The 15291-nt window shown below is 50.7% G+C and overlaps 1 protein-coding gene across 2 annotated transcripts in view; it reads right to left on the bottom strand.

The window, feature by feature from the left end:
* The window catches only part of DYNC1H1 (dynein cytoplasmic 1 heavy chain 1), a 66277-nt gene that overhangs the window by 39494 nt on the left and 11492 nt on the right, over window positions 1-15291 (bottom strand). For both annotated transcript variants that reach the window (XM_021081584.2, XM_084970196.1), the window contains exons 3-10: window positions 13044-13217; window positions 12554-12809; window positions 11978-12164; window positions 9949-10220; window positions 9630-9857; window positions 3031-4107; window positions 2171-2350; window positions 719-868 (exon numbers count right to left, since the gene is read on the bottom strand). In XM_021081584.2, coding sequence (XP_020937243.2) covers window positions 719-868; window positions 2171-2350; window positions 3031-4107; window positions 9630-9857; window positions 9949-10220; window positions 11978-12164; window positions 12554-12809; window positions 13044-13217 — 2524 coding nt within the window. The remainder of the gene's footprint in view (window positions 1-718; window positions 869-2170; window positions 2351-3030; window positions 4108-9629; window positions 9858-9948; window positions 10221-11977; window positions 12165-12553; window positions 12810-13043; window positions 13218-15291) is intronic.

Below are 15291 nucleotides of genomic sequence, written 5' to 3'. Positions count from 1 at the left end.
TGACTAGCATCCCCGAGGATGGAGATTTGATCCCTGGCCTTGCTCAGCGGGTCTGGTGTTGCCGTGAGCTGTGGTGCAGGTCAAAGACGTAGCTTGGGTCGTGTGTTGCAGTAGCTGTGGTGTAGGTGGGCAGCTACAGCTCCGATTTGACCCCAAGCCTGGGAACTTCCATGTGCTGCAGGTACTGGTCTAAAAAGACCAAAAAAATAAATAAATAAAAAAAAAACCCTGCCTCTGAAACTGCTTTACACTCACGGGAGAGTTCCAAGGAGAACGTGCGGACTTCGCACGTGCCCTCCAGCAGCTTCCTCTGATGTGGTGTATATGCCTAACTACGAGGAGCCAGGCAGACACACTCGCCTTGGCAGAACACTCCTAATGAAACGGCGGGCGTCAGTGAGACGTCCAGACCCAGCCAGGTCACCACGACACAGCTGTCACATCTCCTCGGTCGCTTCCGATCTGTGACATTTTCTTGGCTTTCCCCTTGCTGTCTGCCATGACCTTGACCATGACTTGGGTGTTGTGTAGAAGGACCTGCTCGGTCTGCCTCTGGGAGGCAGCCCTCCTAGTCTCATCTCCTCGCCACGGCACCCGCACGTCAGCCTGGGGGTGTGGACTTGGGTCAGCTGGGTGTGGGTGGCCTCTCTGCTGGTTCCTCTCTAGGGGAGAACCTGGCTTTATTCGCTCGCCAGTCGGCCACCGGGAAGACACCCACCTTGATCTTCGGCTCCCCTCCAGGCTTGTGACTGACTTGCGGTGCGTCCGTATCCATGTCAACTTCTGCTTTATCCTCGGCTTGTCCGAGAAGCACCTGTGTCCAAGCCCGCAGGCCGGCTTGTAGGCGGACCCCCAATATCCTTTCAATCTGCAGAGAGAACATGCTGCAGTGTTTCTCCCCGAACTCAGCGCACAGGGAGCGGTAACAGAGCCAGCATCTTAGGCCCAAGACAGCTGTTGCTGACCGACCACGACCCTTCACCCCCGCTCCTCTCAGCCTCCTCCTCGTGGCCCCACCGCAGTGCACGGCCTGCAGGCGGACTGCTCACCATCCGTGCGCCCCCAGCTTAGGAGTGAGAAGGAGGCTGACACAAAGGCAGACGGAGCACAGGTCTGCTATTTGTTCAATGATAGAAAATTTTGAAGACAAAAACATTTTCCTGGCAGCCTCAGAGATAAAACTAGAAAACGACAACCTGGAGATTAAACCGTTTTCTCTTTCAGTTGAGGCATGGCTGATGTATATTATATTAGTTCCAGGTGTACAACATAATGATTCAGTATTTGTACAGATTGCAAAACGATCGCCCCAGTAAGTCTAGTTAACACCTGTCCCCACACGGTGACCACTTTCTTTCAGCAAGTAAAGAATAAAGCCAGAACTCGCTCTGATCTATGAGGAGACAAGTAACTTCCTAGGAACAGGATGTCTGCACACCTCAGTGCAGGGTCTGCCTTGGGCCACACAGTCGTCCTGGGGACGCAGTGGGGGCGGCTGTGAGAAAAGCTGGGGGTTGAAGTACATTCAGAAGAACAGGGCTGATGAATGTTCTACTCTGTTCGGTTCCCACGGATGGATGCCCTGCAAGCGATGCATCCATTTTAAAGGAGAAAACCTGTGACCCACAGACAACTTCCGAACTGACCAACCCCTACGTGTCCACTGAGCGGCCTCTGCTGTAAAAACACCTCCTTCTAGAGACGTCACAGCTGCACCCCCTGGATCCACCTGAGAGAAAGCTGCACGGGGTCAGGACGCCTCACACACACCTTCCCTCCCCACGCCCCATCCCCATGGGGGAGCCAAGACCCTCCACGGCAGGAAGAAGGGTACTGTGCTGCTGGGTGCATGTGTCCAGCTTGGCTGGTGCAGGGGGACAGGGCGGTGAGAGAAGTGGCCTGGGAGGGACAGCCTGGCTCATCAGCAGAGCTGGGAGGGGAGCGAGGAGGCCGTCAAAGACCCGGAAAGCGGTTCCTGCTCCCCCTCAGAAGGCGAGTCCGGCGGGCGCTGCAGCGCGGCCCCGTCATCAGGTACACGGGTTTCTGGACACGGAGAGCTGGGTGGTCTGCCGCCGTAACTCCCGTGCGAACACCTCTCTCGGCGACCAACTCATGAGTTAGGGAAGAGGCCCACCCCTGCGCTGACAGCAGACAACGGAAGAGGCCTCACCTCCATGTCCAGCTTGTTGACCCAGATGGGCAGGTTGGAGTAGGAGTGCAGGTTTAGGTCGTCCACGGCCTTCTGGACTCGGTTCAGGATCTCCGAGAAGGTCTTGTGGTCGTACACACAGGTCTCCAGCGAGCGGACCTCCAGGTCTATCTTCTCCTCGATTATCAGCAGGTCATCCACCTAGGGGAAGGCACAGTCACCAGAGCGCGCCTCCCTCTGCGCCTCCGGAGTGGGCGCATTCTTCCCAACCAGCTCGTTACGGTCTGAGGCAGCGAGCTTCTTCCCGAGAGCCAGTCCTGCGTGGTGGCATGAGGACACGTCCCACCCGGGTCTCTGCGGCGGGAGGGGAACTGTCCGGAAACCAGCAGCTCCCCTCCTTGCTCATTCCTGCCCCGGGGAGGGGCGACCTCTGACCCGACCGGCAAAGGAGGGCGCAGGAAGTAAGCTCACGGCTCAGCGCCTTCCCTCCCCGGGAGCCGGCCACCCGCGCCCGTGCTCCGTCCTTTCCTCGGCAGCAAGCCCAGGGGTGGAGGCCGGTGTGAGCTGGGCGATGGTCGGGGGAGGAAGTCAGGGCCGGGGGTGTGGGGCTGGGGGGAGCAGCAGGTGTGTGGCCCGATCTCCGGGCGGCTTTACCAGCCACAGGAACAAAGCTGGCCTTTCGCTCTGCCAGACCCCAGGGTCCTCAGCGCTCAGGCCTCGTAACTTGGCGGAGTGTTGCCTATCGGTGCCCCCGAGCAGCACCCCCCAGCCCTCCGCTGTCGGCCCGCAGGCACGCCTTCTGCGGGACAGCCAGCGTGCCGGCCGGGGGGCGGTCCCGGCTCAGCTCACCCCGGGCACCTGGGGACCCGCGCAGAGCGCACCTTTTCTTGGAAGTTGAAGACCGTCTCCGCCAGGCGCTGCACGTACGGGTCGAGTTTGTAGGACTCCCACACCAGGGCGATGCCCTCGGCGATCAGGGCCTGCACCTCCTTCTTCAGGCCCGCCACCAGCAGCGAGATGGTGTTGCGCTCCTCGACCTTCTCACAGGTCCGCTCGTAAGTCCGGACGCTCTCGATCAGCGAGATGGCGAACGGGTAGAGCTGGTTTGCTTGGTGAGCCTTGTTCACAATCGCCAGCGGGACTCGGAACCCGAGCCACTTGAGGTTTCGAACTTCCTTCGAGAGGGTGATGATCTCGGGGAGGAAGTTGACTTTCAGCTTGAGGACGTTGCCAGAGCGGCCCCGGACGCGCGTGCTCTCGATGGCGAAGATGCGGCCCGAGACGCCGAGGTTGCGCTGCTGCACCTTCCTGGCCCAGTCGTCGAAGATCTCCTGCGTGTTGAGCTTCATGCGGAAGCTGTCGCCGTCCTGCTTCAGCTTCTGGCCCTCGACGTGGTTCTCCCAGCCCTTGCCCAGCACGTCCTCCACACGCTTCATGTAGGCCGTCAGCTGCCGGTCGATCTGCTTGGCCCAGATGATGGAGCCCGACACGGGCGGCAGGTCGCGCACGTGGCTCATCTTGCACGCCTGGCTCTGCGGGTACTGGACCTTGAACTTGTCGTGAAGAGACTCGATGTCGTCCTTCACGCGCTGGATCAGCTGCGTCTGGTACTCGCGGATGGCCCCGCGGATGTGCGGCCTGACGAAGAGCGCGTTGAACCTGGAGAAGATCCTGAACATCTCGTTGGCGTTCTTGGCGGTGCCGAGCTGGTCCCGGAGGCGGGCGGTGATGCGCGTCTCCACCCTGTCGATCCTCTCGTCGTACCGCTTCATGGCGGCCTCCCAGGCCTCCGTGCCCTCCTTGGAGACGTCCAGCCCGTCCACCTCCTTGACGTTCTCGTAGGCCAGGTTGACCTCCTCGATGGCATTCGCGTCGGCAGCATCGAAGAGCACCTCCGCGACCTTCATGTCCTGCGGCTCGGGCGCCTCGCCCTGGTTCTGCTGGGCGACGGCGGTGACCTGGGAGGGAGCGGCCACAGGAAAAACGGTGAGCGGGTGGCATTACTCTCTGCACCAGCAGCGCACGCCACGCAGTTACCAGTGCACCTTCCAGCTTTTAACTCTTAGTCCAACATTTTATAACCTCAGCTCAGCAAGACCATGTGAAACACCAGTGCATGTTAATAAACGTTACCGAAGGATGGTCGATTTACAATGTCGTGTTAATTTCCATAGAGGACACTCTACCTCTGCGTCATAAGGATCTCCTGATCATGTAGTTTCACTGCCGAAGAAGCTACAATAACATGTGCTAAAACCTGGGTTTGGGCTACTTCCCACACAATATTGAGTCTATGATTAAAGTTGCACTGGAGAGCTCGGTAATTCCCAGGGGTGCTATGTACAATCCAACAGGGTTTTCTTTTTAAAGCTTTAAATGGTAACTCCATGGGTCAATCCGACAGCAGGGGCACAGGTAAGGTGCTACGCTAACAGAGCCGATTCCACGCGGTTCTCTCCATGCTACTGGGAGAGAGCAGGGCACACACGTGATCTTTGTCTCCGGACGTATTAGACGTCCACACATGTCTCATGGCCACATGCCTGCAGGATTAGAATGCAGCTAGGCAGTGGTCTTTTATGTCTTTTTAGGGCTGCACCTGTGGCACATGAAGGTTCCCAGGTTAGGGGCTGAATCGGAGCTGTGGCTGCCAGCCTACGCCACAGCCTCAGCAACTCAGGATCCAAGCCAAGTCTGCAACCTATACCACAGCTCACAGCGGGATCCTTAACCCGCTGAGCAAGGCCAGGGATCGAACCCGCAACCTCATGGTTCCTAGTCAGATTTGTTTCCGCTGCACCATGACACAAACTCCTAGGCAGTGGTCTCGATCTGTGGTCCACAGACGCCGCAGATGAACAGACAGCCTGAACTTGTTCGGGGGAAATTATAATCATTTTCCCTAAGGCCGAACTGAATTCATCACGTCCTCTAGCTATGAATGCAGGCAAGAGTCACAGCTGTGAAGAGTCCGTCACGTCCCCCGGGACCTTCCTTGAGGCCTTGTTTGTGCTCATCACGACTTCAAACCTCTGGCGCTCATCAGGACCGTCGCCAGATCTCAGCATTTTACGTGTTCGTGGAGAAGCACGTAAGCCACTAGATCACAACCTCAAAAGGGCTAACAACTGTTTCTTTGTAAACCTGTGCATTTTGTTTTATGTATTTAAAAACACTCTGAGGAAACAAACAAACAAAACAAAAAAAGGAGTTTCTGTCATGGCTCAGTGGTTAACGAATCCGACTAGGAACCTTGAGGTTGCGGGTTCAATCACTGGCCTTGCTCAGTGGGTTAAGGATCCGGCGTTGCCCTAAGCTGTGGTGTAGGTCGCAGGTGCGGCTCGGATTCCACATTGCTGTGGCTCTGGCGTAGGCCGGTGGCTACAGCTCCGACTGGACCTCTGGCCTGGGAGCCTCTGTATGCTGTGAGTGTGGCCCTAGAAAAGGACAAAAACATAAAACACTCTGAGGATTCCCGGCAATGCTAGTTTAAGGGCAAAACTGGACGAAATTATTAAGCAGCTATTTTACTTTAGGTCAATGGAAAGCAACCCCAAGGCAGCCAACGACCTAAGGTGCTGTATTGAGCTCGGGCCGGAGGGAGGGCTGTCCTGCCTGGAGGTGCTCTGGCGCCCCAGCTCAGGCAGGGAATCCTGCAGCTTTGCAAGGGGGAGCAGAACAGCAGTTCGTTTAGAGGGGAGATTCTGGAAATGGGAGAGCCTGACAAGGGCCAAGGTACGAAATTCCATGTACACACCGGAGACCCTGGGGAGCCCTGCAAGAAGAAAAGTCACGGGAAATCTAAAAGTCGCTGTCATCCAGGAATCCCACACCCAGTGAAACTATGCTTCCAATATGAGAGCGAAATATTTTTCCCAAAAAACAAAAAATGAAGGAATCTGTTGCCAGCAAACCTATGGAACAAGAAATCCTAAAGGAATCCCTTTAGGTAAAGAGAGAAGACAGCAGAGAGTCACTCAGTCCACAGGAAGGAATGAAGAGAACTAGAAAATATAAAGAATCCAGCGCTGCCGTGAGCTGTGGTGTAGGCCAGCAGCAACAGCTCTGATTAGACCTGGGAACCTCCATATGCTGTGGGTGCGGCCCTCAAAAGACAAAAAAAAAACAAAACCAAAAACCACTTTGTAGGAGTTTCCACTGTAACACAATGGGATTGGCAGCCTCTTGAGAGCACTTGGACGCAGGTTCGATCCCCCGGCCCGGCATACAGGGTTAAGGATCCAGCATTGCTGCAACTGCAGCTGAGGTCACAACCTCGGCTTAGACCTGATCCCTGGCCCAGGAACTCCATATGCCACAGGGCAGCCAAAAAAGAAAACAAACAAACAAACAAACCTGTAGCACCTTACTGTTGGGCTCATGACGTATGGGCGTGACGTGTATGTATGATAAGAATAACATTATTTTCCCTGTTGTATAAATGACAAGCAGGAGGCAACAGCTCTACTAGTTATAAGGTTCTTATAAGTCAGTATTGAGTATATCATGATACATTAAAGATCTGTGCTGTAATCCCCAGAGTAATGGCTAAAAAAGAAAATTCAAAGAAACACACCTATAAGTCTATAGAGGAATTCAAATTATATGCTGAAAATAACGCAAAAGAAGTCAGGGCAGGAACAGAGGAACAACACAAATGAGACAAAGGGAAAACAAACAGCAAGTAGCAATTCTGAATCCAACCATATAAATAATGGGAACGGATCAAACCCTCCAATAAAATCACCCTGAGGATGCGTGCTTGCTCACATTCGTCCACCACAAATTTGATGGATATAAAGCATGTGGGCCATACGGTTTACAAACAAGAAGTATACAAATTGCACAGCAAAGGAAACCATAAAGAAACTCAAAAGACCACCTACAGAATGGGAGAAAATATTTGCAAAGGATTCAACTGACAAGGGCTTTGCTTCCAAAAGACACAAATAGCTCATACAACTCACTAACAAAAAAACCAAGTAACCCAAAATCAACAAATGGGCAGAGGACCTAACTACACAGCACCCCAAAGAAATTACTCACTTCCCACAGATACCCAACATGAAAAGATGTTCAATACCACGAATTATTAGAGGAATGCAAATCAAAACTACAGCGAGGTATCACCTCACACCAGTCAGAATGGCCATCACCAAGGAGTCTACAGACAGCAAATGCTGGAGAGGGTGTGGAGAAAAAGGAGCCCTCCCTCCTACACCGTTGGTGGGAATGTAAATTGGTGCAGCCGCTATGGAGAACAGTATGGAGAGTTCTTCAAAAACAAGCAGGAGAGTTACCATTATGATACCGCAGTCCCACTCCTGGGCGTATATCCAGACAAAACTATAACTCAAAAACACACATGCGCCTGTATGTTCACGGCAGCTCTATTCACAACAGCCAAGACACGGAAGCAACCCGAGTGTCCAGTGACAGAGGAATGGATGACGAAGATGTGGTCCATACACACAATGGACTGCCACTCAGCCGTAAGAAAGAATGAAACAATGCCATCTGCAGCAGCATGGATGGAGCTAGAGACTCACGCTGAGTGAAGTAAGTCAAAGCAAAACTAATCATGTGATGCGGCTTATACGTGGAATCTGAAAAAAATTATACAAACGAACTGATTTACAAAACAGAAATAGACCCACAGACACAGAAGACAAACTTATGGGACGAAGAAGGATAAATTAGTAGTTTGGGATTAACGTGGACACACTACTACGTATAAAATAGATAACCAACAAGGACCTGCTGTAGGGCACAGGGAACTAGACTCAATATCTTGTCATAATCTGTAAAGAAAAAGAATGTGAAAAAAAGGTATGTACACAGAACAGAACATTGTACATGAACGATACTTCGATAAAAGAAAAAAATGAAAAAAAAAAAAAAGGTTGAACGAGGACCTACTGTAGAGCATGGCCAACTACAGTCAGTATCTTAAGAGAGAATCTGAAAATGAATATACAACCACATCGCTTTGCTGTACATGTGAAACGAACACAACAGCATAAATCGTCTACACTTCAACACAAGAATTTTTTTAAAGAGTATGCAACGTTTTAAACAATGATATCTGAGAAGAAGGACACGGCAAAGAAAGGACTGAGACACCCCAGGCAGGAGGAGTCGGCCCTGGTCTTGGTCTCTCGTGGACACAATAAAGGGTCAACACTTGAACAAGCACATGCACCTGTGTGCACGGGATGCGCGCTGCTCTGCATCAAGTGACGCTGAGCAACAGTATTGACCACCTACTACTCCACCCTGAAGAGCAGCCCTTCTCATCCGTGAATGAAGCTTCTCGGCCGGCGTGATTTCTAGACGGGCCCTCTCCCACCCCACCTCAGCTAACATTACAAGATTTTCAAACCACAGGTGGGTTGAAAGACATACTCCCACCTCGAGTAGATAAATCAACATTCAGCCAATTAACACTGGCTATGTATTGGCTTTACCGTAAATATCTATCCTTTAATCAATTCCTCTACCTATATGTACATCAATCTGTCTTCTATTTCTAGACTGGATTTTTTAACTGAAAAAATTTTTTTGGCTGTGGTGTGCAGTGGCTGAATGTGGGATCTCAGTTCCCAGACCAGGGACTGAACCTAGGCCGCTGTGCTCAAAGTGCCAAGTCCTAACCAGGGAACTCTCTGGACTGGATTTTTTCTTTGAAAGGAAAGCATTGCTGAAGAAAAGAGGTGAACTGAGAAGAAGAAGAAAAAAACGTGAACAAAGAAAAGGAGTCTAAATCTTTTCATAACGCTCAGCCGTGTGCAATTATCTTTTAAGGCGTACGCAGTCATCGTCCACATTTTGCAGACGAGGGGTCCAGGGAAAAGGTTAAATGATGTACTCTAGTCACACGGCCGGTCAATTGGTGGGATTAGGATTTAAACTCTGCGGTCCACATAATTTGGGGGTGAGGATAAATGGACAGAGACTGTTACAAGATTTGGCCTGAAGAGTTCCCGTTGTGGCTCAGTGGGTTGAGCCTTAGTAAGTCCAGGCACCAGGTGAGTGAATCTCATTTAAAAAACCATGGGGGAATCCCCCCCAGTGGCTCGGCAGTTAACGAACCCGACTAACATCCATGAGGATGCAGGTTTGATTCCTGGCCTTGCTCAGTGGGTTAAGGATCCGGCATTGCCATGCGCTGTGGCGTAGGCTGCAGATGCAGCTTGGATCCCGAGTTGCTGTGGCTGTGGCTACAGCTGCAGCTCCGATTCTACCCCTAGCCTGGGAACTTCCATATGCCACAGGTGTGGCCCTACAAAAAAAGAAAAAGACTTGGATTGAAACCCTGTGGTCCAGAATCACTAGATCTTAAAGGTGGCAGTGCCCAGGTGAAAGTGGAGCTGAAGAAGGTACTTAATGGCGTAAAACAGACACAAGCGGCTAATTCTGAAAAAGAGAGAGACGGGGCCACTCCAAGGAGGCGCACGTGAACCGCAGACTGGGAGCGCACCTGCGGCCTCAGGACCCTGACGATGACAGCTCGCAGCTGCTCGTGCTGGCGCCTGAACTTCCTCATCTGGTCGAGGCGAGCCTGCAGCTTCCTGTGCGCGGGGTTGATCCGCCACACCATCTTCAGATTCTCCTCCCGTTTCCTCTTGACAATGTCCCTCAACAACACCTGAAGTTTCTCGTACTCATCATCCCACGTCTGAAAAACTTCAAAGCAGGCGACCATAACCTAGGATACAATTTAGGGAGGAAGCTTATTACTGAAGCGGATTTGCATCTCAATGCCCTGAGGCTGGTTTTCCGATACGTTAACAACTTACTTTTTCAAATTCTTCATAAGCAACATGCATCAACTTTCTAGTGCCCAATACTTTGAGTAACTGAGAACTCAGGTCTCTTGAAATTGCCTCCACCAAACGCAGAGCCCTCTGAATGGGATATTTTGTGTTTCGGATCTTTCTCAAATGGGTGAAAATTGCAACAAGTGCCTGCCTTATTTTGTCCAGCTCAGTGGCAGACAGCAAGTCATTCAGAGGAAAATCCTTCATCAGAGGGTTGTAGTCATTCACAGTTTCCAAAGCCTGTTTTAGACCTACGTTAACAGAGAAACAGTCCACGGTTTTCACATAAACTAATACAAACGCAATATAATGTCATCATGTGTCGGTTTCAAACCTTTTACAAAAAGTCAAAGGCTAATCCTCACAAACTTAGTACTGGTTCATAACCTAAATACAGCCTCACCCCAAGGCATGCTGACAGCAAAAGATTTAGCGACCCAGAAACCGCACTATTTGAAAAAAGCACATGTCGTTAACAAGATGACCGCAGTGTGGTCTTGCTTTTGCTATTTCTAAGACTGTCCATCAACTCACATACACTGTAACAAGCCTGCGAGCGGCAGCCCCACACATTTCATCTTTTTTTGTTTCCTATATTGTCAAAACACACTAGTAATAATTAAGTTTAAAAACAGTAGAATTTTATGGTCCCTAAGAACATTAAAATTGAAATTTTTTTTTTTTGTCTTTTTGCCATTCTCTTGGGCCGCTCTCGCGGCATATGGAGGTTCCCAGGCTAGGGGTCAGATCGGAGCTATAGCCACCAGCCTACACCAGAGCCACAGCAACGTGGGATCCGAGCCGCATCTGCAACCTACACCACAGCTCACGGCAACACCGGATCATTAACCCACTGAGCAAGGGCAGGGATCGAACCCGCAACCTCATGGTTCCTAGTCGGGTTCGTTAACCACTGCACCACGACGGGAACTCCCAAAATTGAAATTTTATACCCATGGCTCAAGCCAGGAGTGTGTTATGGACCTGAAATCACAGAAGAACCTGGATCCTGATCTACTTTTTTTTTTTTGGTACTTCCTCTGCATAATACTATCATAAAAATGTATTAGGAAAGACGTAAAGGTTTCAGAGGTATTTAAAAAAAAAAATTCTAAGTTCCCGCTGTGGCCCAGCAGAAACGAGTCCGACTAGTATCCATGAGGATGAGGGTTCGACCCCTCGCCGTGCCCAGTGGGTTGGGGATCCAGGGTTGCCATGAGCTGTGGTGTAGGTCATGTGTAGGTCACAGAGCGAGTGGCTGTGGTGTAGGCCAGCAGCTGCAACCGATTCAACCCCTAGCCGGGGAACTTCCATGTGCCACGGGTACTGCCCTAAAAAGCAAAAGAAAAAGCGAAGTGTACATTTCCGTATTAGTGAATGGCTGTGTCTTAGTGCGTGTGCGCACCGTGACCAAAGGAACTGGAAAACTTCCTCTAACATTTCAGCTGTGGGCCTCACAGCCTTTCTTCCCTAATGACTTCTTCTAATGCAGCTCTGGGGCACAGAGGAATGTCCAGCCGTGCCCGGCCATCCCGGCGTTTGTGCGCCTGGTACACACTGCTGCCCGGTCAGGAAAGACACTATCCTGAGCACGTTCTGGAACAGGGAGGGGGAGGGGGGGGGCAGGCAAACAGAGAGAGGGTATGATCAGCTCTCCCTCCACTGCCCTGGGGGCAAAGAACTGCTCATCGTCAACCACCCTCCTGCCTGGATCCTCAAAAGCACACTTGATTTTACACTGAAAAAGCAGAGCCCACTCGAGGAACCAAGAAACTGAGACACAGGAGGGACGTGCCCTGTGCCCACTGCACTCGTGCCTAGAAACTGCTTACGCTCCCAAAAGCCCTGGGGGTGAGGAGTACCTGGAACGGGGGGTGGCGGGGGGGAGTGAGACAGATGCAAGGAGTGACCAGGAGGGACGGCGGCGCCTCCAGCAATCTTCATCAACAAGAGCTCCCCCAACCCAGATCAATAACTTGCGGATCAGATCATTAGCTCCAGTTTTTACCTGTGTCCGTGTCGAAACTGACGGTGGCATGGAAACGTTTGCCGTGTTTCAAGATATCCAGAGTCAGGAGCACTTCCGGGCTCTCTCGCTTCTCCTGGATGCGGTACAACGCACGCTCCAAGTTTAGCCAAAAACTAATCTCCTGTAAGGCAGTTCCTGAGGCAGGATCTCGATCAAGTTTGGTCACCTTAAATATCAAATTCAAGTGTATTCAGTATTTAACTAAAGGTAGACAAAGGCTCATTAACTGAACACACGCATCGTAACTCAGTTTTTACATTTCAAATAGAGTTCCTTCCTTGTGTTATCAGCGGTTTACTTTGAAGTCAAAGGTTCCGCAGCAGCGGAGATCAGCACTCTCTCAGGACTGGTGTGTAAACAGTCTCACCCAGGACCGTGACCATCCACCCCCCACAGGCCAAAGTTAGGCCGCCCCTGAGCACTGCCAGGGCCAACAGCAGGTACCTCTACCAGCCAGCCCAGAGGTCACCTCGCCGACAAGAACACGGATCAGCCTTCTCGCACATGTGACAAAGTAAAGCATCTTTCATGGTACTTTCAATACTGCGCTCTTACTTTTTGAATTTCTCGGATCCACCGGTTAACTCCCGATTGCAACTGATTGAGAAAAGTTGGGTCTTCAACCTTATCACCAAAGTCTGTGACTTTCGGCTTTTCTCCACGTTCATAACACTGTTTTGCAACATTTGTAATAATTGGGTGAATTGGTAAGCTGATCTCTGGAATTTCAATGTTTTGCTGCAAGTGAAGGAGTCCCATTTCGAGTTCTGCAATCTTTTTCTCCACCGAAGGAGCCATTTTATCACCATCCCTAAAGAGACAGACGACACCCCAAATTTCAGTGTGCTCTTGGTCCTCTGAGTCTCCTGCTTTACGCCTGCCAGACTTTAATAACACACACTTCGTTAATCTGCAGCAGGCTTGCTTTCTCTTGGTTCGCTAGCTTTACCCTCCCGGCCCCTGAATTCTCCATCACCTTCCAAGGCACGTCGCGAACAGTAAGGGAAAGACGACGCTCAGATGAACAAAAGAAAATGGCTTTTACCTGTCCGCCTTGCCAGACTCTCTGATATAAGACTTAAAAAAAGGAGCCACCGCGTTGCTAATGAAAGAATGCAAGGTTTCATAGGGCGAGTCTTCGCTGAGGGTGAGGACCCGGAGCTGAGAAGATACCGGCTTGTCTGCGTCAATGACGGGAGCTCGTTTAATGAAGGCCAAGCTAAAAGGAAGGAAAAGAAGAATTAGTCTCATTCCAATCACTCTTAATAACCGCAGCCTCCTTGGAGTTATGTACAAAATTAAAAACTCATTTGAATGTTTTAATTTTAAAATTACATCAAGAGTTGACTGGTTCATTTTCTTTTTTTTTTTTTTGTCTTTTTGCCATTTCTTGGGCCGCTCCCGAGGCATACGGGGGTTCCCAGGCCAGGGGTCTAATCGGAGCTGTAGCTGCCAGCCTACACCACAGCCACAGCAACGTGGGATCCGAGCCGTGTCTGCAACCTACACCATAGCTCACGGCAACGCTGGACCCTCAACCCACTGAGCAAGCCAGGGATCGAACCGGCAACCTCATGGTTCCTGGTTGGATTCATTAACCACTGCGCCACGACGGGAACTCCAATGGTTGATTTTCTAACAGTGAAACATGCTTCTCTTTCCTTACTCACTTACAAGAGACCCACTGAATCAAGGTCAAGGTTATCGCATGGGACCATGAAACCAGGCCGAGATCCTTCGCGTCATATGTGGGCTAAGTTCACAATCTTGCCCTCGCTAAAACTAACCTCAGCGACTGTGAGTTACATGCTCTGATGAACTTACATCTGATTTCATACCACTCCGTCCCATTCATTTATGGTATTAAATCACAGGTCAGCTTGACTAAACAAGTCACCTGCAGGTTAACGGCCCCTCTATTTGCTGTACAGCAGAATTTGACAGAACACTGCGGATCAACGATAACAGAAAAAATAAAAATCTTAAGAAATAAACAAAGGCCTCTCCAGTCTGGCCTAAAACAACCCTCCCAGTTTCATTGCCTACTACACACCCGCCCCCCATCCCCAACCTGAGACACCATTTAAACTATGAGTCCCATTTTCTAAACATCCTGTGTTTTGTACAGCTGCTTAAGAAACCTATATTCGGAGTTCCTATCGTGGCGCAGTGGTTAACGAATCCGACTAGGAACCATGAGGTTGCGGGTTCGGTCCCTGCCCTTGCTCAGTGGGTTAACGATCCGGCGTTGCCGTGAGCTGTGGTGTAGTTTGCAGACGAGGCTCGGATCCTGCGTTGCTGTGGCTCTGGTGTAGGCTGGTGGCTGCAGCTCCGATTCAACCCCTAGCCTGAGAACCTCCATATGCCGTGGGAGCGGCCCAAGAAATAGCAAACAACAACAAAAGACAAAAAAAAAAAAAAAAAAGAAACCTATATTCATCTGCTCAAATTCCAAGCAACCTTAAAAACCTAACTCCAGAGTTCCCTTCGTGGCTCGGCAGTTAATGAACCCAACTAGGATCCATGAGGTTGCAGGTTTGATCCCTGGCCTCACTCGCTGGGTTAAGGATCCAGTGTTGCCGTGAGCTGTGGTGTAGCTCGCAGACGTGGCTTGGACCCCACATGGCTGTGGCTGTGGTGCAGGCTGGCAGCTACAGCTCCGATTCCACCCCTAGCCAGGGAACTTCCATATGCCTCAGGTATAGCCCTAAAAATCAAAAAACAAAAAAACCCAGAAAAAAACAAAAACCCAACTCCAGCATCACTGCTTCCATGGGGCCTTTCCTCCTCAGTCTGTGTTTCATGGTATCTGCACCTCTAAGATTTTGCCAAGCATTGCGGTTAGTTGCGTATCTGCCATTCTTCCTCCCAAAGACCATCGACTTCCTGGGAACAGGAACTAAGGTTTGTGTCCTTGCGTACTTACTGCTATAGCTCACACATAACAGGAGCTCACAGGTGGTGGAATCCACAGCTTCAAGAGAAGTAATGTTTGCACTTTCCACTTCTCGTACTATATAGAAGTATTTCAAACATAATACTCCATATTAGCCTAAAAATGTCAAAGAAGCTTCCTGATGTGACACACTGAGAAGGAACACAGTCACAACAGTATTCCTGCCAAAAATGCACAACCTGAATGTAACCACGGCGAAACATTGGCAGATCCAATGGAGGGGTGTCCCATCAAACCACTGGACCGCACTTGTCAAAAGTGTCAATGCCATCACAGACACAGGGAGAAAAACACAATACTGGATTCTAGATAAAAGCAGAAACACTGTAAGGGGCAT

The sequence above is a fragment of the Sus scrofa genome, chromosome 7, assembly GCF_054392235.1.
Source record: "Sus scrofa isolate SSC_HxYL_T2T_F1_AM1 chromosome 7, Sscrofa_HxYL_maternal_Yorkshire_Landrace_v2.0, whole genome shotgun sequence".
NCBI lineage: Eukaryota > Metazoa > Chordata > Mammalia > Artiodactyla > Suidae > Sus > Sus scrofa.
The sequence above is the reverse complement of the archived record's forward strand: the minus strand, read 5'-3'. Positions and strand labels throughout refer to the sequence as shown.